At 42.1% G+C, this 27,274-nt stretch overlaps 1 protein-coding gene across 2 annotated transcripts in view; it reads right to left on the bottom strand.

The window, feature by feature from the left end:
* Positions 1–1,180: 1,180 nt before the first annotated feature.
* LOC101161184 (delta-type opioid receptor) overlaps positions 1,181–27,274 on the bottom strand; it is a 42,943-nt gene continuing 16,849 nt past the window's right edge. Inside the window, exons 2-6 of one of the 2 annotated variants that reach the window (XM_023963452.1) lie at positions 9,672–10,021; positions 5,690–5,865; positions 4,097–4,275; positions 3,674–3,872; positions 1,181–2,492 (exon numbers count right to left, since the gene is read on the bottom strand). In XM_023963452.1, the coding sequence (XP_023819220.1) occupies positions 2,487–2,492; positions 3,674–3,872; positions 4,097–4,275; positions 5,690–5,865; positions 9,672–10,021 (910 nt within the window). In that variant the 3' untranslated portion in view covers positions 1,181–2,486. The remainder of the gene's footprint in view (positions 2,493–3,673; positions 3,873–4,096; positions 4,276–5,689; positions 5,866–9,671; positions 10,022–27,274) is intronic. The other variant, XM_020709453.2, reaches the window with a different exon arrangement.

The following is a 27,274-nucleotide window of genomic DNA, read 5'->3' as shown; positions in this document are numbered from 1 at the left end:
AAGCTCTCTGTTGCATTAACACAGTATAATGACTCACTCTGTCAGTAAGATTTCATTACTTGCTCTTCAAATGTTGTTTTTCCTACAAAAACATCTGGAAATGTGACATAACTTTATGGTAACAATGACATGTTTGAATACGCTCTGAGTGTTCCAGGAAAAAAAAAAGAAGGAAGAATTAAACCTAACTAGAAGGATCTCCATTTAAAGAAAAAAGTGCAGAGTTGAATGCTTTATTTGCTGAATGAAAATGAAACTTAAAGGGTAATAATTGGCAAAATAAATACATAAAAACGTAAAGAAATGATCAAAGTTGATCAAGTGAAAACAGCACAATAACAAAAATGATATTGAGTCGTTTTACTTCTGGGTAGGAAAATAATTCATATTTAATTTAAAGAAATAATTCTTTTCTGTGCCAAAGTTGATATATTTTCGTATACATGGATAATATTTAATACAAAAAGCTTCCGGATAGCACAGTATAGGCCCTTTAGGGGCCAGCTGTGTATGTTTGCACAAATGTAAACTGGACAGCTAGCTCATGGATTTAGAAAAGGAGGACATGAGCTGGTCATAAAGTCCATCTAAACTGGTGTTTACATGTAGATGGAGGCGGATAATTCACTTTGGTGACTTGTAATGGGAGCAGTCAAAAGACACAATTTTTTTATGTCCTATGCTAGTTATTTACAAGGAAAAAATGTTTAGAAAATTTAAAATTGAAAAAAAAAACAGTGTTCTCATCAATTTTCCCAAAAAGTAATTACTCAGTTCTTAAAGAGTATTACTTTTTACTTGCTTTGCTTTACGTGCTTTTTTTCACTTATTCTAGTAACTAAGTACTGTACATTTTTGTCAATGTAACCACACTTAATTAGGTGAATAAGTATTATGTGCTTTCCACCTCTGCCTTTAATTATCTTTCAAAGTCATGAAAGCTGAAGGGCATGAGCTTCATTTTCATTCTGGTCTCCTCCTAGTAAAGGACTACTTTATTTAACATGCAGCATTTCTTATGACACAAAGCTGATAAACGATAAAAGTGAGCAGTGATTCATTTGGAAACCTGTTCTTTCATTGGTATGTTATGGCCTCGTCTAGCATGATTGGACATTTATTGGTTAATGTGATGCTTTGATGTATGAAAAGGAAAAATCAATATGTTAGGACTCACAGCTTCTCCCAAGGCTCTTTATTTAAAGCAGGCGATGTAAAAAAACTGTAAACAACAAACATGTATCTTGTTTAAAATGAGTGAACGCTGTATTCACAGTGGCTTCAGCATCACTTTTACTCAAAATTGATTATTTTTTTTTGCACCAAACTTCACAGCTTTACACACTGATTGTAGACATTGTCATAGTTTACAAGCAGACCTCAACACAACAACAAAGGTTTGGGAGCACAGTATTTTTTTTCCTCACATTTTCCCATTTGTGGAAAAAAATAACTCTACATTACAATCAAGTTCATGAGTCTTTAGAAAAGTACTGTTTCAAAAAATGTGGCATAAAGCTACTGAAAAAGGCATTTTGCACACATGGCAAACAGCACAACAAGTAAGCACAAGCAATAGTAAATATCCCATCAGATGTGCAATCCTGCTTGCTTCACTTGTCAATTACTGTAAAAGAGACGAGTGGTTCCATTCAAACTCATTATTTAATGTAATGGTTATAAAGCTGTGGTTAATCATATACTGGCAATTGTACTGTTTCCCATAAATGCATGCTTTTTTGTGTGCTGTACAAACAGCCCAGAGGGCTTTCCTTGTAGGTTTGGTACAAAGATCCACAAAGACAGTTCCTGCTTTGTACATTCAGAGATTTGTGATGAACAGAAAATATACAGCTTTTTTTTTTCCTTTCTGGTGAAATCCTGATAAGTTGATGCACAGCAACACACACCACAGTCCAGTAGTGGCTGAGGCCCGCGTGGTGCTGAACCCCTCAATGGAGGGTGTGAAACAACAAGTCCTGCTTCTGCTACACACAAAAAGCCATTTTTTTCCCTCCTGTTTAGTCAAATCCTTGCAAAATCCCACAAATCTCTTTTTTCACATGTAAATCCACCTCAAGTAGACATTTGGGGGAAGCATGACAGAAAGGCATGACGGCGTGTTCGAAAATTGATTTCTGTAGTTGACATTGACGAGTACACGTCACCATATTGGCTTATGAAAGTGGATTTACAGATCTGTCAGTTGAACACTTTTTTTTTTGAATCAATGTCAACAGAGTACTGTGCACATTTCTTCAGAGTGTAACAGTGAAGGGGCGGCGGGCTCTTCAGTCCTTTTAGAAGTTTTTGAGTAAATGCTGTGAGCTGCAAATGCCTCACAAAGGTGCTCTGGATCATCTAATGGGCATGTCTGGCTCGAGGGATTAAAACCCAGTGGTGACTTGTGTGACTTCTGAGTTGAGATCGTCGTTGGCAATGCTGCCACAACAGCGAGAGTCCAGCGACGACCCCTCCAAGGCTAGTCATACCTGCAGAGAACGCAGACAAAGCAGCGCCTCATCAGGATGCACACACTGCTGCACTTGTCTGAGGACGTTCAACAGATGTGACATCACTCTGATAAAATGCCAATGACAGACCAATTAGTTATTTACAAACCCCAAATCTTAAAAAACAGGATTTTTTTGGGTGTATTTATTATGACAGTGATGTATTTGTATTCTGTTTTTTGTAGCAAAAATGTCACATGTTGAAATCTTGCAGTGTTTTCAATATTTATGAACTTTCAGTTTTTCGTTTGTATTTGTCTTTAGCTTAAATTCTTGCCACATTTAGGCAGAATTCTGCTATTTTTGTTCCTAAAAACCATATTTGCTTGGATGAAGAAGCCCTAACACTGTTATTGTTTAAGTATTAGTTTTTTTTCTTTTTTGGGTGACTATACTTTTTTTTTTTTTAAAGATCTATCACCCAAAAAATGTATAATGCTCCAGAAAAAAGGTGAATATTTATGCTTCTATTTTTGTATTTGATGTTTTTTTTATTACATAGCATAACTAATATAACAGTGTTCATGCATTTTGGCTGTTTTTTTCATTAAATACAATAACTTGCAAATGTTTTGCAAGTCTTTTTTACAAAAAACATTTCCAAGCAGAAACAGCCAGCTGTGAAAAACTTTATACTTTCCATCTATTTTTTTTAAAATATAGTATTTTATACCATGTTTAATCTGAAGCTTTTAATGTTCAATTGAAATTGTTTTTTGTTAATTGTTATAAAGAGTGAGATTTATTTCATGGTATAATCACAAAAATAGGATAACATGAATCTTAATTTAAAAAATATAGCAGGTAAACTGAAATATAAGATGACTTGTAAAAAAAATCACTGAAAATAAAATGGCTTTGCATAATAATGATTATTATAAATTATTATAATTATTAATTATGATGATTTCTAATTTGCATATAAATCTAGTTTCTCATTTTGTTATATAGGATTTAAATGCCCAAGTGTTGCACAATTAATACTATAATTAATCATTATAATTTCTTGTATTTAGGAAAAGTTTATGTTGTTACCATAAATGTTATAAAGAAAGTTAATTCATACTAAGAAGGAAAAGCGGATTTCAGTGGCAAATCAGTTTCACGTTTTCAACATCCTTTTGATCAGATCTGGTTCAAGATTACTCATATGTGCTTACACAGACGCTGGCTACCTGTTGGTTGGACCTCTCCCCTGTGTTTGCACTGTTGTGTTCACGCTTCGGGACCTTGCGGCTGGTGGCTCCAGTTCTGGAGGAGTTTTGAATCTCCAGTACGGAAGGACTCGGGGTGCAAAACTCACGGAAACAGCGCTTGAAGTTCTCGTCCAGGTAACCGTAAAGAACCGGGTTAAGGCTACTGCATTGGGCAAAAATAGGGTCATGGGTTAACAATGCTAGCTGAACAAAAACTCAAAATGTAACACTATTTAACAAAATCCTTTTCTTTTTTGCAAGTGGTGAGATAAAAAAAATCCTTTTAGTAAACGACAATGAACAGTTTCTCTCATTAAATCTTGTTTAAATGCCCTCTCTATACATGCTCTCTATAAATGCCCACACAGCTGCCAAATGGATTTTTACCTGTTTGTGTAGCCCAAGGCGATGCAAAAATGCCAGGTGATGGTTTGAAGTGTGGAGCTGGGAATGTTGATCAGTGCAGTGATGATGACAAACACATGGATGGGGGTCCAGCAGACGATGAAGACGGCCACCACCACCAGTACCATGCGAGTGATACGACGGAGGTTCTTGTCTTTCTCCTGCGATTCACAACAACAGCTAAGTACCGGCAGAGAGGCCCTTTCAGAACACACAAAAAGTACAAAACCGATCAAGTGTAATGCTTGCGATTCACTGAAAAATGTAATAGAAATCCAGCATTTCTAAAAGCAAGGCCGTCCTTTTTCAAATGCACAAAAGTGCTGAAAAGTAATTTACAGAGATAAAAAAACGTGTTTAAAAAAATATAATGTAATTAAAAGCAGTGCAATAAATGAGATAGTGACACTGAACATATATTTCAAATCAAGCAAGAGCAAAGTTTTAGGTTTAAAAAAAATGTAAAAATCATTCACCTCATTTTTTTGTTGTATCCAATTGAGTATATCTACAAAGTCCCAATTCACAACTGAGGCCACAAAAAAGATGGATCTTTATTGAATGTGATTAATTATAATTCAATTCAGTCCAGATAATTATTTTAATTTTATGCTAATGGCATGAGTGACCAACAGATTACATTGAAGACCCACTACAGTAAAAATGTTGTCTTAGTGTTTTTAAAACACTCTTCTAACCTTTTTTTATGATGACATACAGCATATAAAAAAAGATAATTTCGAAATGTAATCTTAAAATTGTATTTCCGAGTATATCTTTTTTTATTTTTCCAAATCATTGTGAATTAGGAGCAGACAAAAAAATGCTGTTTGAAAAAAGACTGTAGCTGTGACATAAAAGCTACAGTTGGCAGGCCACAAGTTTCCTGCTCCGCTCCATTCTGATGCATCCACTTCCAGAAAAATAGATCTTTTCTTCCACATCTAAGCTGGAATCTGGAGCAAAACTGTACGGCTGGATTGTTCCAATATTGCTCACCACTTTTGTTGCAGCTGTATTGTTAAGTTGGTGTTGAAAGACGCAGTAAGCTAGCAGGAGAGAATGTAATCAGATGAATGATTAGAAATCAAGGCAGGCTTAACCCATGCCAACAGTCCCGCCCACAACTCAGAGGCGAATTTAGGCAAGTTTCGCTCTGCAGAAACTATGTCCTAGAAAATGACAGTTTTTTTTGATTTTGCCAAAAAACAGCATAATCATAACTAAAAAGACCACTGGGAACACAAAAGATGATTGAATGGGTCTTTAAGGGGTTTTCGATTTGCATACTGAGCTCGTAAAAGGCAACAGTGTTTTAAAAAAACTGGATAAAAGGCAACCAAAATGTAAACACTGTAAGTAGATCATATATGAAAATATTGCATTTCACACAAAAGGTGAGCAAATATTTGTTTTTGTAACCACAGCTTCATTTTTTCCTCATTTTTTTGTCTTGACATCAATGAATGAAACCATTTCCTATCATGCAGTGCTCTGCTATGATTTGTAAATAGTCATCAGTGATTTGTTTCAGTTTTTGTGACTGTTTGGCTAAGTTGATGAAAAGTGTCGCACCTGTGAGCCTGACAGCATTCGAACGCTCTTCAGGCGCAGGATCATGAGTCCGTAGCAGATGGTGATGATGAGGACGGGCATGATGAAGGCAAAGATGAACACACAGATCTTCAGCAGAGTGTCCCAGTACCAGGAGGGGTGGGGGAAAATCAGCTTGCAGTCCACAATCTTGGGGTCTGTGGGGACAAACATACTTGGCAAAACAGCTAAGGGGGGGCCGTGAAGGACAAAACTCATTTCACGTCGCACACGTGTGTTTGACACAAACGCTAATGTTGTTTTTGAAAAATGCAGACATCCATCTTCTTTTGAAACATGTTTAATCCCTTTTAGGATAATGGGGTTGCTGGAGCCTATCCTAACTACTGTTGGCCAAAGGCTTTGTAGTTTCTGCACAGGCATCCAGTCTGTTGCACAAACATGCAAAACATGTTTAATATATTTGTATGTGGTGAACTAGGACATCAAAGCAGCTCAGCTGCAAAGCTTTTTCTAGATTTAAAGCCTGAAGACGAGCAAAATAAATATTGGTGGGTCTATAAAGTGAGTTTGCTTAAAATTCTTAATAGGAAAAGGCAGTAAAAAAATGCAAAGCACTCAGCGAAACTGATGCGGAAATATATTTCTGCTTGATTTACAACTCTGTCTGTGCTGGGTTTACAGTTTTCTATTTCTAGTGGAATTTCTCCATGGTTCTTGTTTTTGAGTTAAAGTGTTGTAAGTGCTTTTTTATTCATACATTTATTTCTCTTAGAGTTAAATTTATTGAAAAGAAAACTTGTAAAGGGACCAGACTAGAAGATTGTTTTACTAATAAAGTTTTCTAGTTTTTCTAATAAAAGTCTACAACTGTGGGTGGCAGAAAGCAGTCATGCATTTTCCCTGAGTGTTAGAAAATCTGCTCTGTATGAGCTGGAAGAGCTTTTTTTTACGGGGCTGTTAAAAGACAACGAGATTTTGAAAATGTTTCTCGACTCCTCTGTTCTCGCTCTCAATTTCTGGAGATTCTTGCTTTAGGGCTGCAGCCATCACACCATGCACCGTCTGCACATCTGAATGCCTTTCTACTCTGATCAAGGCTGTAAAGCTTCATCCACACCAATAAATTCATCATCTGCCAATAAACGTAATTTTCTCAATTTTTGTTTTGGCCTCTTTTGGTTCTGCATGTCTTCATTACTGTTGCTGTTAATGAGCTGCTTAGAAGAGTCTGTAAGCAGAGATTTGTGGCTAACAATGACAGATTGAGGTACTGTTGGAACTCACCTGACCAAGAATCCATTAAATTCTTTCACACAAAAAAAACAAACAAACATTTTAGACATGATAGTTCCATTAGAACTGAAGTTACAGTAAGGCTACTGTCACACCGTCCTCGCCAACGCACGTTCAAGTTACCACTACCAATAATATTTAAATTTGCGTAAATGAACCTGTAGTGTGTGTTTTGGGACTCTGCACAACTTTAAGGTCAAACTTTGACAAGTCAGGGACTTTGGTAGTGACATATGGCTGGCGTCCCTTTTAATCACAGAAGTGCCAACTGCTTTAAAATTGATTATAGAGGAGAAATAAATAATTGTGGTTTGTTCCCAGCCAGAATTCAATGACATCAAGTCTTTCATATATTGGAATAGAGCTGTGAACGAAAAAACCTGGAGCAACATTTTTGCAGTGTCAATATTTCGCACAGAGCCTGTTCCAACTCTAGGTGGCGGACATGCACCAGTAAACAGTAGAAAAATAATAATAATAAGAACCCCCCCCCCCCCCCCCCTGCTTGTCCAGTGTGAACACCATGGACCAAATACACTTTCAAGAATCTGTTTTTAGTACGTTCTTGAACCCCCGTCTAATGAATGCCCGTGTGAATGTAGCTTAACAGATATCTTAAATAGTAAAATACACAAATCTTACTTTATGTGCTTGCTTTTTGTTGCTGTGTGTGTTTTTTGTTGTTGTGGTTTGGGTGTTGTTCACAACAGCTCTCTATCCTTCCAGTCCCACATCAGCAACATCACCAAGTCATCATTTTCCCACTTGCTAAATATCAGCCATCTCCGTCCCTCCTTCACCACCCACTCTGTCTCCATCCTGGTCCACAGTTTAGTAATCCAGCCGCATTGATTACTGCAACTCCTTATTCCCCCCAAGAAATCCATCCACACACTTCAACTGGTTCAGAACACTGCAGCCCGGATCATTACCGAACCCTCCCCTCCATCATCACATCTTCCCAGTCCTGCAGCATCTGCAGTGGCTCCCAGTTCAATCAAGAATCAACCACCAAATCCTTCTGTACAATTTTAAGGCCATCCACATCATTTCTCCTCCCTATCTGTCTGGTCTTATCAAAATGTCCACACCGTCCCGCTCCTTGAATTCTTCATCCTTCCGTACCCCACTTGAGCACCATGTGTAGCACGGCCTTCTCTGCCCCCAGACTCTGGAACTCTCTTCCCCCCTGATCTTAGAAACTTGGACTCTATGTCCACCTTCAAATTCCAACTCAAAACTTTCCTACATAAAAAACACATCAATAGCACCTTCTGTCTTCTGTGTTTTATCTGTTTTCTATTGTGAAGTGACCTTGAGAGCCTCGAAAATGTATTTATTTATTCTTTTTATAGGTGTAGAACTGCAGTCCTCAAAGGTTGATATCCAGTTTGTTCTTTCATAAAACACATTTTTTGCAGCTTTTTATTGGCATGGCACACCTGAGCTAGGGAATCAGCCACAGGTATATATGGGGCACCTGATAACCAGCAGGGCTGTATTCCGTGAGGATTTTTCTGCTCTTTATCTGATTTAATACTGTTGGTGTAGTTGTCCCTTTAAAATACTGGAGGGCCCAATATTCTATGTAGTTTTTTCAGTTTCTGATGTTTTTTTCCAGTAAAAGCGTCTGTGATTGTGTTTTCTCATTTAAAAATGTGAAATAACAAAGTTTTTCAGAAACTATTTGATGAAGAAGTTTACTGTTTTTTTTTTAATCAACACAGACAGAAAGTTGGCCTTCGTTTGCCAAAATCTTTTGCTGGAACCCAACTTATTAAGCTTTGAAATCTGTTTGAATTGAAGCTTTAAAACATCTCAGCATGATGTTTTTCCATTCCTTTGATGGAGCTGTTAGTTTGTATAACACACACTGAAACATAAAGAAAGTCCTGGCATTTGCACTTGCATAAATAATTTTACAACCTTCAAATTTGATAATTAATTTATTAGTGAATTTCATGAAAGGCGATTTGAAAATAGCAGAACTGTAAGTGTGTGTTTTTTAGAGTAAATAATAGCGTGTCCTTCATAAATAGTGATACATTGTGGGAAATTAAAGAGGTTGGTATGATGCTTTTGATTAAAAAAAATCAAAAACATAACTTTTCTACTGAAGTTCAAAGCCTTGACAAAAAGTGTTAGAAAGATTAATCCCCCTCAGAGTGTGGAGTCACACTTTAAACACTTGAGGCAATTTCCCCCCCATAAAAGTCACAGACACAAAGACACTTTATCAGTGAGGTTAGCTTGTGCTGGCTGTTATTCTGGACCTCTGTTTTAGCGTGTGGGCCAGATTGGAGCATGAAAGCAGCCTCATGTGTGGTTAAAAACCTGCTGGAGTCACAGGGACTCTTTGAAGTCATATCAGATTTAAATTCTGAAACATTTGATCCGATTTTCTGCTTCTATTCTATATTCAAAGGAAAAGAAACAAATCCTTTTTTTATCGTTTAAAAGCTGTTTTTACACATGCACTGACAGTTGGTTATTACTTAGATATGGCTATTATTCACTATTTGAGTATTAAATAGATTTTAAGAGAGATTTCTTTTTTTTTTCTATAAAAATTTTCACTTCTGAGAAGATCTGCCTTGTATTCTGACTGCTTGTGCAGACCTGTGCTTTTCAGAAACAGAGTATTTTAAACATAAAGACACACAAAGCTGTGGTCTCGGTTCCACAGTGCGGGTGGGCTCGTGCTTACGGCTTTTGGCTGTAGCAGCCATGAACATGACCGGCAGACCGATGGCGGAGGACAGAATCCAGTTGCAGATGTTGACAATCTTGGCATTGCGAGGCGTCCTGAAGTCCAGCGCTTTCACAGGGTGGCAAACAGCGATGTAGCGGTCGATGCTCATGGTTGTGAGGGTGAAGATGGAGGTGAACATGTTGTAGTAGTCGATGGACATCACCATCTTGCAGAGCAGGTCCCCAAATGGCCAAGACCCCATCAGGTAGTTGACGCTCTGGAACGGCAGGGTGCTGGTGACCAAGGCATCTGCCAGAGCGAGGTTGAAGATGTAGATGTTTGTGGCTGTCTTCATTTTGGTGTACCTGTAGCAGAGAGCAGCATAGAATTTTTATAGACAGCAGAGCTTAAAAAGGCTGTTTTGGGCTCAGTTATACATTTAATCACCTTTTTCATTTAAGTTTCTTCAAAAAAGTATATAAAAACAGAATGTATATCGACCAATCACCGTGTCCCTGTAACTGAGTTGTAACAACAAGACCAATGATTGGCTGGTCGAAATGCATCTTGGGTATGCGTGATCCATGAAGGAATTTATCGCTTTTGCGGCCGAACGGAGAGCATATCGGTGTTTATGAATGACTTATGATGTGAATAATTATTGTATTTGCACGGATTAATTATTTCGAGGGAACGGAATATTATCTTGTGGAACGGAATATTATTTCGTGCAAACAAGATATTAATCTGTGGGAACGAGATATATTTTAATTTTTTAATGTCAGGACACGGGCTCCATTATACTTATATTTATATATATATATATATATATATATATATATATATATATATATATATATATATATAAATATATAAAATGCTTTTTGCACATTATAGACCTAAATGACAAAGAAAACAAGCAGTTTAAAAAAAAAAAAAAAAAAACTTGTGATCTTTTGGGGCTCAGTAGAGGTTGGAACGCTAGATTTAGTCCGTTTGTGGTTCAGCGAGGGAACACATATCCCATTTGTTGAACATACTGAGCAAATTCTGTTAAACTTTTCAGTTTCACCATTTCTGTATCTAAATTCAGATGTTACCGTCACCTGATCAACACCTCAGAAAAAACACACACACCATAACATGTTTCACCTTTGTATTTTCTGATAAACACCAGTGTTATGATGCTTTCCTGTGATTGTGGTAAAAGGCTTTTTTATACCACAATCACAGTTACGGTAACGCTTTATGATAAGAGTCCTTAATAAACTATTAACAAGCACTAGTAATGTTTTAGTAAGCTGCTTATAAGAACATTAATTAGCATTTGTAAATGTCTTACAACTGACTTACAAGTTTAAATAAGCTGTTTATAAATACATTAAAATATTCCTTAATAAACTACTTATAAGACATTAAGCAGTATGAGTAATGTGGTATTAGGCTGCTTATAAAGACATTTATTAGCATTTGTTAATCTTATTCACAAGCTATTTATAAATTGCTTGTATGGGATTAATAAATATATTAACAGTGTTCTTATTAACAGTTTATTGAGTGTTTTGCAGCCCCCCCCAATCTAAAGCGTAACCAAATATGGGGGGGGGGGTCTTTACAAGCCATTTATAAATTGCTATAAATAAATGTACCCAGCTAAAATGTTTATTCAAAATAGATTTAGATTAAACATTGACCAGTTAAATCAGGCAATATAAAATATCTAGGTATTTATTTTTCCCCCAAAATATCAGAACTGGTACTGCTAAACTACACCCCATTACTGAAAAACAAACAGGACGATCTAACACGCTGGACCAACCTGCCTTTGTCCCTTATGGGCAAGGTAGCCACGGTTAAAATGAAAATCTTACCCAAAGTTAATTATCTCTTCTCAATGATTCCCACACAACCGCCACTAAAATGGTTCAAAACATTAGACTCATCCATATCAAGCTTTCTATGGAACAATAAACCTGCAAGAATTAGTTTAAAAACTTTAAAATCTGCAAAAAGCTGTGGAGGATTAGAATTACCTAACTTCCACAATTACTTTCTTGCAAATAGATTACAATACATCTTAAAATGGTTAAAAAATAATCCAGAAACCAACTCATGGTTAGACTTGGAACAGGCGTTATGTGGAAAGATCAACCTGTCAGATCTTCCATTTATTAGTCAAATAGTTAAAAAACAGGATTGTTTCAAAAGTATTAATATAAATGCCACTTTAACAGCCTGGTGGGAATTTCTCAAAATATCAAAATCATCAATTCAACCGTGCAAAATGACACCCATCTGGAACAACCCAGACATCCTCATAAACAAAAAAATTATCCACTTCCCAGCTTGGCAAGCAGGGGGCATAAAACAACTAGAGCACATAATTATTGATAGAAGATTCATAACTCCCCAGGAACTTCAAGACAAACATGGAATATATAACTTCTTGGAATATCAGCAACTTAAATCAATTATTACTAAAAAGTTTAAATACAGAGACAACGATTTAAAGCTACCAGATGTAGTTACCACTCTGATCAATTTCTCAATGAATAAAACTCTCTCCAAAATATACAAACTTTTATGTAATTTAGATAACAATATTTCACTTCCGACAACAAAATGGGATGCGGATTTGAGCATCAGCACAGATGAAAGTTTTTGGTCAGAACTTTGTCTAAACACCTTTAAAATGACAAAAAATCCAAATCTGCAGCTAATCCATTTCAAAACTCTTCACAGAATTTACTACACTGGACAGAGGATGTTCAAGATGTGTCTCAGTAACTCAGACATTTGTCAGCACTGTGACAGTAATCTACCCGACAATTACATGCATGCACTATGGTTCTGCACGCCTGTCCAGGCTCTCTGGCAGCAGGTATGTGCCGATCTATCAGTCTGGCTTAAGGTTTCAATCACAGCTTCACCGTCACTTTGTGTGCTTGGTGACATGAGTGCCATCGATGTAGAAGGAGGATTAGGCTCTATCATTTTCATAACTCTTTGCATTGCTAAAAAAACTATTTTAATAAATTGGAAAAGCAAAAAAAATATAAATATAAGTCAACACAGAAATCTGCTGCTTGATCATATCAGCTTGGAAAAAATGTCAGCCCAAAGTTCAAGTAACTTGGAAAGAATTCGGTCTCTCTGGTCTCCCATAGCTAACTCCGTGACTTAGGGGGTGGGGGGGGCATGGTCGTCGCTGCTCCTTGCCCTTCTGCCGTGGGCCGGGGTGGGGGTCGGGGCCTCCGGTGCCTGGCCGGGGGTGGTGGGGGCTCCGTTGGTCGGGGGGTCGGGTCCGGCGCCTGGGTGGGGCGGCCTGGGGCGCTGCGTGGTCCTCTGGGCTTGGGTGTGGGGGTGCGTGGTGGGGGGGTGGGGTGGTGGTCTGGCTTGGCTTGGGGGGGTGGTCCCTTTGCCTGTGCTGGGGGGGGTTGGCGGGGGGCGCTGCTCGGGGGGGGGGCCCAGCGGCGCTGGATGGGCTTCCCGTCTACACCTGGGGCTGGGATCGGCCCTTCCCTGGCTCTGGGGCGGGACGGGACAACCCTCTTGGGGCCCCCGGTAGCTCTGGGTGTCATCCGCTTCGGCTGCGGGGTCTGGGGGTGAGGTGGGGTGGGGGTCTTGTCGGCCCTGTCCTGTGGGGGGGCATTCTGGGGGAGGGGGGGGGGCACTATTGGTACGGGGCAGGGTGGGTTGACGGTTCGGGGTCTCCGCTGAGGCCATCGGCGGTTTCCCCGGCCGGTTGGCTGCCTCGGTCCCGTCGAGGCCTGACCAGAGCTCTTCTAGGGCCGGCGTTTGGGGGTGGGGGCCTGGGCTTGCTCCGGGGGGGGGCGGCGCTTTCTGGCTCCCCTCTCTCTGTGTGGGGGTGGTGGTGCTGGGCCTGGGGTGTCTGCGCCTCCGGGGGTGGGGCCCCGGGGCTGGGTGGGCCTGGCCCCCTTGCTGGGGGGGGGGGGGGATGGCTGTTTGACCACCGGGGGACAGTCTATCATCTGTCCCCAACTTACCCCCTTCCTCATATAACCTCATAATAGGGTGAGGGGGTGGGGGGCTTAGCCTGCGATGAGCCTTGGGGGGGAGGGGTTTACTAGGCAGTGACCCCCCTCCTGTGGTTGCCGTATGGAGTGGGCCCCCCCTCTTTCGGTTTTATTTGCACCTTAGACATGTAGGGCCCTTGGTAGGGGGGGTGCTTGGACATCACTGCCAGCAAGCAGCGGATGTCCTCCTAGCACCCTACCCGCCAATTTTAACCGCACCTTAGACATTTAGGGCCCCTTGGTGGGGAGGGTGAGGGGACGTCACTGTGAGTAATCAGGAGACGTCCCCTTAGTGCCCTACCCGCCAATTTTAACCGCACCCCCCTTAGTACACACACCCCTCCCCCCTCAATATATACATCCCAACATAAACACACACACATGCACACACACACTCTCTCAAACACACATACACGTACACACATTTTGCAAGGAAGGTGGGACCTAGGACCATCTGTCCCCTGCCTCTTCCCTGGTGGGGTGTACGGGCCCCTTTGCAACGGCGGCTGTGTCCCCGGGGTGCCGGCTTCCTGGGCCCGGCGGTGCTCTCTCCGCGCGGTGGGGGGGTTCACATTACATCTGAGCCGGGGGTGTTCGTGTCCCTGGGGGGTGGGTTCTGGTCCTTGCTCCTGAGTGCTGGGCCCCGCCAAATTTCCAACTGTGGCCGAGCCTGGTCGGGCCATATTTACAACACCCCTTGTGGGCCCTCTTTTTTCCCCGGGGTTCCCCCCTTCTGGGCGGGGGCGGCGGGCCCCTGCCTCGCTCCTCCCTGGACCAACCGTGGGCCGGGCGGATGGCTGCCTGGAGTGCGGAGTGGGTCTCCCTTGGGGGGTCCTGGCTCGTACCTGGGGTTGGGGCGGGGGGATGCCCGGAACTCCTGGGTGGTGGTGGGGTGCTCGTCTGGGGCTGTGGGCGTCCTTCTCCGGTGGGGCCCTGCGTTGGGTTCTCCCGGCGCGGCGGGGGGGCTGCTCTCCTGGTTGGGCTGGGGCGGCGCCCTCTTTCCCTCCGTGCCTCCCTGCTCTCTGGCTCTGGGGGCCTTGCGGCGGCCCTGCTGGCCCTGGCCTGGGTGGCGGGCTTGGTCGCCCGGGCGGCGGTTGTTCCCTGCCGGTTCCCGTGTGGCGTTGGGGGGATTCCGGCTGCCGCTGCTGGTGCGGTGGGGGTCTTGGGGTGGGGATGGCCTGGCACTCTCCCTCCTTCTTTTCACGTTCCACCATCCATTTTAGAAGAACATAAACACTCACCTGAGCACAGGTGTTAGCTCAACAGACTGAATGACTGAAATATTTCACACTAGTTGGTTTTAAGGCATAAGTATGCGTGTGAACACTATCTGTTTTGTGTACATGTCGACAGGTGGACATTTTTGCAACTAACAGGTGTGTTTATAACATTTGAGTGTGTGTGTGGACAGGCTCCGCCCTTTTTTTTTTGTTTTTTTTTACATTTGAACCTTACCATAATGATTAACAACCAGTAAACTTGTTGCTTTATGCTGCTTCATGGTCTTATCCCCCTTCCCCTCCTATTATCACCCCCTACCCCCCCTCTCTCTAACGTGATTCTTGTTTTGTTTTATTCTCGTAAGATGTCTTATATCAAAGATGTCTAATATAATAGAGGTGGACGCTTCTGACTCCGGAGTAGGGGCTGTCCTATCCCAGCGTGAAGAATCATCAGGAAAACTCAAGCCTTGCGCCTACTTTTCCAAGAAGCTATCCCCAGCAGAACGGAATTACGATGTGGGAAATAGAGAACTCCTCGCTATCAAACTGGCTCTTGAAGAGTGGCGACATTGGCTGGAGGGCTCGACACATCCATTCATAGTGTGGACTGATCATAAAAATCTTGCATATCTGCGCTCAGCTAAACGCCTCAACTCACGTCAAGCCCGTTGGTGTTTACTCTTTGATCGGTTCAATTTTTCTATCACATACAGACCTGGCAGCCGTAACATCAAGCCGGATGCCTTATCTCGCCAATTCTCTGACTCTGTACTCTCTGAAATCACCACCAGCATCATTCCGGAGACCTGCATCATTGGCAACCTGACCTGGGACATAGAGACAAGAGTCATTCGGGCGCAAGGTGAGGAACCTGACCATCCCACACCCCCTAACGGCACTCTCTATGTTCCCCTCTCACTAAGGTCAGACGTCATCACTTGGGCTCACACCTCCCGTATCCCCTGTCACGGCGGAGTTACACGCACTGTCAACCTTGTGCGTCGACGGTTTTTTTGGCCTTCCATGAATCGAGACGTTCGAGACTACATAGCCGGCTGTTCCACCTGTGCGCGCTCCAAGTCCTCGAACTCTCCTCCAGCAGGGTTGTTACATCCTCTGCCCACGCCCAACCGCCCTTGGTCCCATATCGCACTAGACTTCGTCACCGGCCTGCCCCCGTCACAGGGTAACTCGGTCGTACTCAACATCACTGACCGGTTCTCTAAGTTTGTCCACTTTGTTCCTCTCCCTCAGCTGCCCTCGGCCACCCAAACCGCTGACGTGTTGGTCAATCATGTCTTCAGGAACCACGGCATCCCCTCCGACATCGTGTCCGACCGCGGACTTCAATTTGTATCTCAAGTCTGGAGAGCTTTCTGTTCTGCCCTAGGTGCCACCGTCAGCCTCTCTTCGGGTTACCATCCCCAATCCAACGGGCAGGCCAAGCGGGCCAACCAGGAGCTGGAGACTTCCCTCCGTTGTATTGCCGCCCAGAATACTACAGATTGGGCCCAATACTTAGTCTGGGTCGAGTACGCCCACAATTCCCATCCTTCCTCGGCCACAGGTTTGTCCCCCTTTGAAGCCTCACTCGGTTACTTGCCTCCTCTGTTTCCCTCTCAGGAACTTGATTTGTCCGTCCCCTCCGTGCAAGAGCACCTTCGGCGATGCCAACGCATCTGGCATCAGACTAAGGCAGCCCTCCTACGCACCTCGGAGAATTACTGTCGCGCAGCCAACCGCCATCGTGTTGACGGCCCCACATACCAACCTGGCCAGAAAGTGTGGCTTTCCTCCAAGAACATCCCTATTCAGGCCACATCACGCAAGTTGGCTCCCCGGTTTATCGGTCCGTACACCATCGACCGCATCATCAATCCCACCTGTGTCCGTCTCCGTCTTCCCGCAGCCCTTAAGGTACACCCATCGTTTCACATTTCTCAAATCAAGCCTGTTCTGGACAGCAGTTTGTGCCCGCCTTCCGCTTCCCCGCCACCCGCCCGGCTCATTGATGACGCTCCGGCGTACACCGTCAGCCGCATATTGGACGTCCGGCGCCGGGGTCGCGGCCATCAGTTCTTGGTGGACTGGGTGGGTTATGGTCCTGAGGAACGGTCCTGGATCTCCCGTTCCCTCATCTTGGACCCCTCCCTCGTTTCCGACTTCTACCGCGCTCATCCGGATCGTCGGCCTGGACCGCCTGGAGGCGGTCGTTAAGGGGGGGGGGGGGTACTGTCACGGTGCCCCTGTCTGCTCCGCCTCCTCCTGCTCTGTTCCTGATTCCACCAGCTGTGACCACTTCACCTTCATCAACCCGTCTGCTCTTAAGGAGATCCAGTCCATCCATTCGACGCCAGATCGTTACCCCTTATGGTGACTACGCCTGGTCTGCCTGCTCATGCCTTGTTTACTCTCGTCTTGCTACGTTCTAACCCTGTGTATCCCTGTCACAGGATTCATCACGACGAAGGTCACCTGTGTGGAAAACCTCGGCTGCTTACCTGTTGCTACGACGAAATCCGGAGACGCTCTGCCGCTACTCTGCCTCCAGCCACGCCACGAGCCACGCTCTCGCCAAGGATCATCTTACAGCCAAAACAGAATTGACATTAAAACACTCTTGTGATCATTCTGGGTTTCAGCGTCTGGGTCTGTCCCGCCTACCGATCATGACACAAATTTGAATAAACTTCAAAATGTTTGCACTCAGAATCTGCCCTTTCCAATGGGCAGTAACTGTCTACAAGCAATTTATAAATGGCTTATAAAGATCATATATTTGGTCATGCTTTAGATTGGGGGGCTGCAAAACACTCAATAAACTGTTAATAACAACACTGTTAATAGATTTATTAATCCCATAAAAGCAATTTATAAATAGCTTGTGAATAAGATTAACAAATGCTAATAAATGTCTTTATAAGCAGCCTAATACCACATTACTCATACTGCTTAATGTCTTATAAGTAGTTTATTAAGGAATATGTTAATGTATTTATAAACAGCTTATTTAAAGACATTTACAAATGCTAATTAATATTCTTATAAGCAGCTTACTAAAACATTACTAGTGGTTGTTAATGTCTTATATATAGTTTATTAAAGACTCTTATTATAAAGCGTTATTGAGTTTTTTTTTATTATTCCAATCAAATTACTAAACCCTAACCCTGCAAATGGACTTGTTTACACTTAACAAGGAGAGAAGCACAGGAAAAGCAATGTAAAACAATTTCCTTCTTCATTTTCCTTCTAGTTTTACCCCTCCAAAAACCCAGAACGCTTACATCCATGTTTTCTCATGAAGTGACTGAAGCAGCATTTACTCAAACCAATTTGAAGAACATTCCTGTTTTCCTAAAACATCCACATCAATGTGGTGCAAATTTGGGCACAAAAAGAGAAAGGCATTGAAAGAAAACATAGACTGTATAGTGTTTCTGAGAACAGCAGTAACTATGAGCATAAATCACCTTAGCGAGCAAAAACACCAATGGCTGCAGTGTTTAGAGCTGCTGTCAGCAAAGATGTAAACCATGTTTGGGGCTTGCTGTCTTTTAAATAAAGCTACAGTTTGACTTTGTAATCCTCTGCAAAATTTTCTGGAACTAAATCAAGCCTGTGTATGAAAAGAGGTGTGAAAAGTTCACTTCAGCCTATTTATGAAGCTGTTTCTGCCTAACAACGCGAGGACTTTTATGACTTTTGTTGCCACCATGGTCAGAACGCCCGCCAGCTATGACGACCTCCTGGGAGCCGTTACACAGAACTAAGCTAATGAGCTCAAATAATGAAGGTTTAATGAAAGTACCTGAGAATTAGAAGAATCTGCCTGTGAAAATGGATTTCAATTCTGCTTCACTCTTACTCTTGGGATGAGTTTTGTTTTTTGTCTTTTCTGGTAATCTGTTTGTATTTTTTTATCAAGAAAAGTTCTGTAAATTAACAATATACATTTTTATAGGATTATTTTAAGTGTTTGAAAGTTTTTTTTAATCTGCTTGTGTTGTTTTTCCCCCTAAATATTTAGGATAAAAAAACATATTTTTCTTTTTAATGTTTTGATCTCAATCTGGGTTGTTTTTTAAAGAATCAATGGAGATGCTTTTTACCTTTTTACCTTTTTTTATTCATTTCCAGCTTAATTATTATGTCTAAAAAGACATAATAATTAATCGTTCCTCCCTCTTTTCTTAGATAAACAAAAATCCAGTGTTTTTGCAAATTGCCAACAGTCAGTAGCAATCCAATGGAGGTCATGCACCTTTCTCGGTACTCCATGTTCTCAGACATCTCCCCACTGTGGTGTTATTTCTTAAACTCGATTTTCCAGCCTTGTTGATAACAAACCGTTCTGCAATCACAGCTTGTTTATACCAATTTTTTTTATACCCAGCTAACATTCGGTGTCTTCCTAACAACCAGAGGTGACAGGTAGTTCATTAAATTCTGATTAAGTCTAGCACTGACAGCTCTGTGCGTCTGTTACATCACTTTTTATTTGCACTGAGACTACCTCGACACTTGGCGGTGAAGTTGAGGTTGTTTCACTGAGTGCTGATTGCCATTTCAAACACCCCCCTAATGACTTGGAGACCCTGGTGTTTGCTGGTGGTGCAACAAGCAAGAGAGAACCGCAAAAAACTCAGATAACCCGACGAGAAGAGGTGTGCAGAAACAGAGGCTTAGATTTTTAGGCTCAGCATTCGATTAGGATCAGTCTTCGATTCCATTTGCTTGTTAGTCAGACCTCAGAAACAAGTCGGAAAAAACCTTGCATTTCATGCTTTGGTTCTTGGTTTGGCTTTTTGCTATGAACACATTCATTGCAGATGTCATATCCAAACACTTGCAATAGATTGTGTTTGTCTATACTCTTCCATTTTCGGCAGCCCTGTCTGCTGAATTAATGGCAGCTCTTTGTCATTGTAATGAGGATCAATGAATCATACAAGCTCTGCAGCTGAGAAAAATGTTTTCTTTTTTCATGTTTACTGATGAAAAATTCATTTGGTTCCCACTTAGTGTTTAGTTTTCATTCGATTCTAAAAACCTAAGGACTAAAAGTAAGGTTTTTGTTAGAGAAAACACTGCAGATCTTTTAACTTGCTGACATGAACCACAGTTTGGCTTCCGAACCTTAAATCTGGAAGAAAAACTAGCATATTTAAAAATGTACTCAGATAACTAGGATTCTGTGTCAGCTGCTTTCAAATTAAATGCAACGCCTAAAGACGTGGAGGGTTATAAAGACTCTCTTGGTCAATTATTGGTGATTTAAATGCACCATAGCCATTCAACACTGCTTTACCTTCCAGATTGAAGCTCCTAGAAAATTTAAAAGTAAGAAAGTCCCACTTTCTGTCACAAATATGTAAAATTTGTTCTCCGCATTTGACCCATCCCCTGGGGGAGCGGTGAGCTGCAGACGAGCCGTGCTCGGGAGGCAGCAGCGTTAAGGGTCTTGCTTAAGGGCCCTCACTGGGTGATGTTAATTGCTCGCCATTGATATTGCTCGCCAATGGTAATTTCCCCATTACCATTGTTCATTACCCTCCGGGAATCAAACCCGATTCCTGCGTGGCAGCCTTCCACCTTACCAACCGAGCTACCCAGCCCAGACCTGGAGCTAGGGTCAGTTTAACAATTATACACTTGGTGGCTTGTCACACAAGCAAACACATTTACGCCATTGTAAAAGCAGTTTGACTAAAAAATGAAAAATAAGAAGTTCATACCCGTGGTTAGATGTAGACATGCATGGCAAAAGATGTTGCATGCAGAGGTTTTTTTTTCCCCGTCTTTGTCATCTGCGAGAACTGACCAAGCAGACCTCACAGCCTGCCACCTGGATCCTTATTAGGCTTCTGGGGAGACACTGAGAAGTCTCACCTCGTGATGTTCTTTGCTGTGTTGATTTTGGTGAGCAGTAAAGTGTCCTCTGTGGGCTGGAGAGTGTGGGAGGTTTGTGGACAGGTAAGACAGGGTATAATGTACATTCTACCTGATCTCATTTTTTTGCTATACACTTTTCTTTCTCTTTCGGCTTTTCCCATCAGGGGTCGCCACAGCGAATCATCCTTTTCCACCTCACTCTATCATGGACATCTTCTACCCTAACATTAGCCAACTTCATGTCCTCTGTTAAGACATCCATGTATCTCCTCTTTGGCCGTCCTCTTGCCCTCCTGCCAGGCAGCTCCATCTCCAACATCCTTCTACCAATATATCCACTATCCCTCCTCTGAACATGTCCAAACCATCTCAGTCTGGCTTCTCTGAGTTTGTCGCTAACACAGGCAACATGAGCCGTCCCTCTGATGTACTCGTTCCTTATCCTGTCTAACCTGGTCACTCCTAAGGAGAACCTCAACATCTTCATCTCTGCTACCTCCATCTCAGCCTCTTGTCTCTGTCTCACTGCTACCGTCTCTAACCCATAGAGTAGAGCTGGTCTCACCACTGTCTTGTACACCTTTCCTTTGAGTCTTGCTGGCACTCTTCTGTCACACAACACTCCTGACACTTTCCTCCACCCGCTCCAACCTGCCTGCACTCGCCTCTTCACCTCTTTTCCACACTCCCCATCACACTGAACTGTTGACCCCAAGTACTTAAACTCCTGCACCTTCTTCACCTCAGCCCCCTGTAACCTAACGCTTCTACCTTGATCCCTCTCGTTCAGACACATGTATTCTGTCTTACTACGACTGACCTTCATGCCTCTTCTTTCCAGAGCAAACCTCCACCTCTCTAGCTGTTCCTCCACCTGCTCTCTACTCTCACTGCAAATTACAATGTCATCCGCAAACATCATTGTCCAGGGAGATTCCTGTCTTACCTCGTCTGTCAGCCTGTCCATCAGCATAGCAAACAAAAAAGGACTCAAAGCTGATCCTTGGTGTAGTCCCACCTCCACCTTGAACTCCTCTGTCTGACCTACAGCACATCTCACCACCGTCATACTTCTCTCATACATGTCCTGAACTACTCTGACATACTTCTCTGCCACTCCAGACGACCTCATACAGTACCACAGCTCCTCCCTCGGCACCCTGTCATACGCCTTCTCTAAATCTACGAACACACAATGCAGCTCCTTCTGACCTTCTCTGTACTTTTCCATCAACATTCTCAAAGCAAAAATGGCATCAGTGGTGCTCTTACGGGGCATGAAACCATACTGCTGCTCACAAATCTCCACCTTCTTCCTAAGCCTGGCTTCCACTACTCTTTCCCACAGCTTCATTGTGTGGCTCATCAACTTTATTCCTCTATAGTTGCTGCAGTTCTGCGTGTCACCCTTGTTCTTAAAGATCGGAACCAGAACGCTTCTCCTCCATTCCTCAGGCATCTTCTCACTCTCTAAAATCCTATTGAACAACCTCGTTAGAAATTCCACTGCTGTCTCTCCTAAGCACTTCCATACCTCCACAGGTACGTCATCAGGACCAACGGCCTTTCCGCTCTTCATCCTTTTCAGAGCCTTCCTAACCTCATCCTTTCCAATCTCTGCTACTTCCTGCTCCACAACAACCACATCTTCATCCCTTCTTTCCCTGTCATTTTCCACGTTCATCAGCTCCTCAAAATACTCCTTCCATCTTTTCTGTACACTCTCCTGAGTTGTTAGCACCTTTCCATCTCTGTCCTTAATCACCCTTATCTGTTGCACGTCCTTCCCATCTCTGTCTCTCTGTCTGGCTAGCCTGTACAAGTCCTTTTCTCCTTCCTTTGTGTCTAACCTGTCATATAGTTCATCGTAAGCTTTCTGTTTGGCCTTTGCCACCTCTCTTTTCACTCTACGCTGCGCTTCCTTGTACTCCTGTCTACCTTCCTCAGTCCTTTCTACATCCCACTTCCTTTTAGCCAACCTCTTCCTCTGGACGCAGTCCTGTACTTCCTCATTCCACCACCAAGTGTCTTTACCGTCTTTCCTCTTTCCAGATGACACACCTAGCACCTTCCTACCTGTTTCCCTGATAGTTTCTGCTGTAGTTTCCCAGTCATCTGGAAGCTCATCCTGACCACCCAGGACCTGTCTCAACTTCTGCCTAAATTCCTCACAAGTTTCTTCATTCTGTAGCTTCCACCACTTGGTCTTCTTTTCTGTTTTCCCTCTCTTCTTCTTCCTGACCTCCAGAGTCATCTTACACACCACCATGCGGTGCTGTCTGGCTACACTCTCTCCTACCACCACTTTGCAGTCAATAACCTCTCTCAAATGACCTCGTCTGCATAGGATGTAGTCCACCTGAGTACTCCTACCTCCACTTCTGTATGTCACTCTATGTTCCTCTCTCTTCTGGAAGTAAGTGTTGACTACAGCCATTTCCATCCTCTTCGCAAAGTCCACCACCATCTGTCCCTCCAGATTCCTTTCCTTCACACCAAACCTGCCCATCACCTCCTCATCACCTCTATTGCCCTCACCAACATGTCCATTAAAGTCTGCTCCAATAACAACTCTCTCTCCTCTGGGGATACTCTCTATGACCTCATCCAACTCACTCCAGAATCTCTCCTTCACTTCTAACTCACAGCCAACCTGTGGCGCATACCCACTGACTACATTCACCATCACCCCTTCGATTTCTAACTTTAGGCTCATCATCTTGTCTGAGACTCTTTTCACCTCTAGAACGCTGTTTACAAACTCCCCCTTCAGAATCACTCCTACCCCGTTTCTCTTCCTATCAACACCATGATAGAACAGTTTGTATCCTCCTCCAATACTACGTGCCTTGCTGCCCTTCCACCTTGTCTCCTGCACACACAGTACATCTACCTTCCTTCTCTCCATCATGTCTGCCAGCTCTCTGCCTTTCCCTGTCATTGTGCCAACGTTAAGAGTCCCTATTCTCAAACCTATGTTCCTGCCTTTTCCCTTCTCTCTCTGGCCACGGACCCTTCTGCCTCCCCTCTTTCTTCCACCAACAGTAGTCAAATTTCCACCGACACCCTGTAGGTTAACAGCATCGGTGGCGGTCGTTGTTAACCCGGGCCTCGACCGATCCGGTATGTCTAAAGTGTTGTGGATGATTCGCATGGTTATTTTGGCAATTTTTACGCCGGATGCCCTTCCTGACGCAACCCTCTCTATTTATCCGGGCTTGGGACCGGCACAGAGGCAACTGGCTTGCAACCCCTGTGGCTAGATTCATTTTTTTGCTATACACACTAGGTAACTATTGCAAGTTTTGATCAGCATCTTGTAGAGAAGTGAGGCAGACCTTTGACTTTTTGTTTTAGTGCCAGGATAGTTAGGTTTAGTTTTGTTCTATTAGTTTCATTACCTTTATTTGACCATAGGAAAAAATTTATAAAATCAAGGCATTTGCATTTTTTCCTAAAGCCGTAAACAGACTATATTTTTAGCAAAACAGAAACTGTTTAATCACAAATTTTTATCTCATGTTTTTCTAATTAGCTAATTGGTTGCAATCTGCTGTTTGCAGGAAATTATCCCGTTTACCGGTGTAGGTACCATAACCATTCGGCCTGCAACAACAGAATGGGTCCTTCGACTATTGCTGGTCAGCTGAGGTTACACTGGACATTTTGTCATTAGATAAAAACTAAACTTCTGGAAGTCAAAGTTGTCCTGAATGAATTGAGTTGGCACAGCAAAACAAGCGCTACATGTGACAGAAAAGGATCTTTTTTTTATGTACATGCAGATATGAAATGATTTCAATGGCACAACAATTTACCAGGAGCCCTAAATTGCTGCATTAAAAGATGCTCATCAACAGGTATCTCATCTAACTGATCCACTTTCAAACAATTATTCCATATTGGTTCATACAGAGTAAAATTAATTTTCGAGCTATCAGCGATTACTTGATGACTTCACTCATGCAGAGAATCAATGGCTTCTCATTTAACAGCTTCCATCAAAGGAGAATCAATAAGCTTTATCATGGTGTTAGTAGACTGTTTAGTTGCTTGTTGTCATGAAGAGAAAATGATGCAGAGGTCATAGGACATCAGACAGAGAATTCTCCTCACATTGACGGTCTGTTCTCATTCCTGACATCGTGTTATTCTCAGCTGCAAGGGGAAGAAGACGGATACAGAACGGCGGTGATGGAGCGTTAAATAATCCAAAGGTCATCTCACTAGAATTTTATAGCTCATGACCATCCATTATCATGGCCTTTCTTCCTCCAGTTTGCTGTCCAAATAGTGAAGCTATAAAAGTATTTTACTACAGTATAAAACAAGGAAAAAAATGTTTTCTGTGACTGTTCCAAAACAATGTCATTTCTTGTTTTCAACGTTCAGTTTACAATTTCAAGTTTGCCAACTAATTTGATGGTAAGACACTGAATCTAATATTTTCCTCTGGTTATAGATATATTATAAAAATAAACTTGGCCTAAAATTTACCCTATTGATTACTGATATTTATGAATGATTAAAAATACCAACAAATGACTCATTGTTATATAGAATCCTATACAAAATATTTTTTCATAAAACTAATACGTATTATTTTTGTAGTAATAGTTTTTTCCTGCTTTGAACATCCATGATTTGTACATCCCCTCATGAAGGTTGTGCTCCATCAATCCATTCATTTTCTTAACCTGCTATATCCCTTTCGGGGTCGTGGGATGCTGTAGCCTGTCCCTGCAACTGTTGGCCAAAGGCGGGTACACCCTAGACAGGTCGGCAGTCAGTTGCAGGCGTTGTGAGACAATTTCTTTTTTTGTATTTAGTGAGAACTTTGTGTTTTAATTTTTTTTGTTTTTAAGACTTTCCAAATTGTGGAGTCAGATATAAAAGGTGCCTGCTATTTGTGACTTTTGCATGAGTTCAGAGGTTTTGCTATTTCTCTGTAAAAGTTCATATTTCCAGCAACATAAAGCGATGAGAGTTACACAGAAAAGAACGCTATAGAAACCTTTTTTTATCTTTTGAAAATGTCTTCATGAATGTTTATTTCTTTATACATATATTTTTTTCTGTTAAGCTGTTTTGGTGCATAGAGGAAAAAAAGCCTGAGGACAAAAATGTAACATTTTGCCAGGAGAATAAAAAGAACAATAAGCATTCATGCTGAAAATCACGCGCTTCTACCTGAGTAGCCACCTTCTTGCAATCTTTGTCAAGACTGACATTTTCTGTATATTTATAGCACTAAATACATCAGGGAAATTAATTATGGCTGTTTCCCCACTTGGGAGTATCCTACACTCATGGTTTTTCACTGAAAAGGGGTTCACTTGTTTTTCTGAAACAGGACAAAATTTCAGCTGTAAGAAGACTCTTATAAACAAACATCACCACTTTTTTATCATTATTTTATCAAATGTCAGCTAAAGGGAAGAACTGACTAAAAAACTGCTTACGGTTTGACCAAATGCTTTTAAAGAAAGATTCTAACATTTTTTTTTAAACAAGATCAATATAATTACTTACTAAGATCTACATGTACTACTATTTCAAAAGTTTGTAAAAGTGTTGAGGGTTCCTTTCACTTTTAGTTCTTTCAAACCTGACGGCTACATTTCATATGCTTGATCACAAAGTCCTCCTCTCCGTGATGAACACCACCAGATTCGTTTAAAGTGTTTTGAATGTCTTCAATTTTTCTTGACAAGAATGTGTGGCTCCGGGAGACAAAAATCTAAGGAACTTGTGGGGTTCCGCAAGGCTGGATTTTTGGCCTCACCCTGTTCACCATCTCCACACTCCCTGCATCATCGAATCTCTTTCCATTGCTATGCTGACGACACATAGCTTTACCTTAAGACTGAATCCTCCACCTCCAGTGCCATTTTGTCATTTTACCAGCACCCATGAAAGAGCCAAAAACATGTACATCTTTACCATTATTCTTTATCAGCTTTAGTCCTCCTCTCTTACAGGTCATTTATGTCTGTCCACCTCATTTCCAGGACAAACCTGAACACAAACCTGAGGATAAAATTTGACCCCCATTTGTTGTTTGGGCATTATATATTACATTAACCTCATTTAATCATTAAAGATAAATGTCAAACCTTGCCCCAGCAGGTGCATCTAATTGCCCCAGTACATCCAGGCACAGTTCTATCAGGATTCTGATGAGTAGACTTAGACCTGGCCCATTTAGTCTGCCCAATGGCTGAGTGTCTCACAGAATCTGATTCAAAATCTGTCTGACATTTCCATACCTTCATAGTCATGCCTCAGAACGTCTTAACGATCTTATTTTGCCTTCATTGTTATTATCATTAACACTGAAGTGCCAGACAGAAATTTATCATGAAAGTACATAGTTGCCTAGCAACTGCTTTTTCCAAAATATTCCAAGTGAGGTCGAGTTTAAAACATATGTGAAACATGGGGAAAGAGGAGAAGACCAAAA

This window comes from Oryzias latipes, chromosome 15 (genome assembly GCF_002234675.1).
Source record: "Oryzias latipes chromosome 15, ASM223467v1".
In the NCBI taxonomy this organism is placed as follows: Eukaryota; Metazoa; Chordata; class Actinopteri; order Beloniformes; family Adrianichthyidae; genus Oryzias; species Oryzias latipes.
This window is presented reverse-complemented; position numbering and strand designations above follow the sequence as displayed.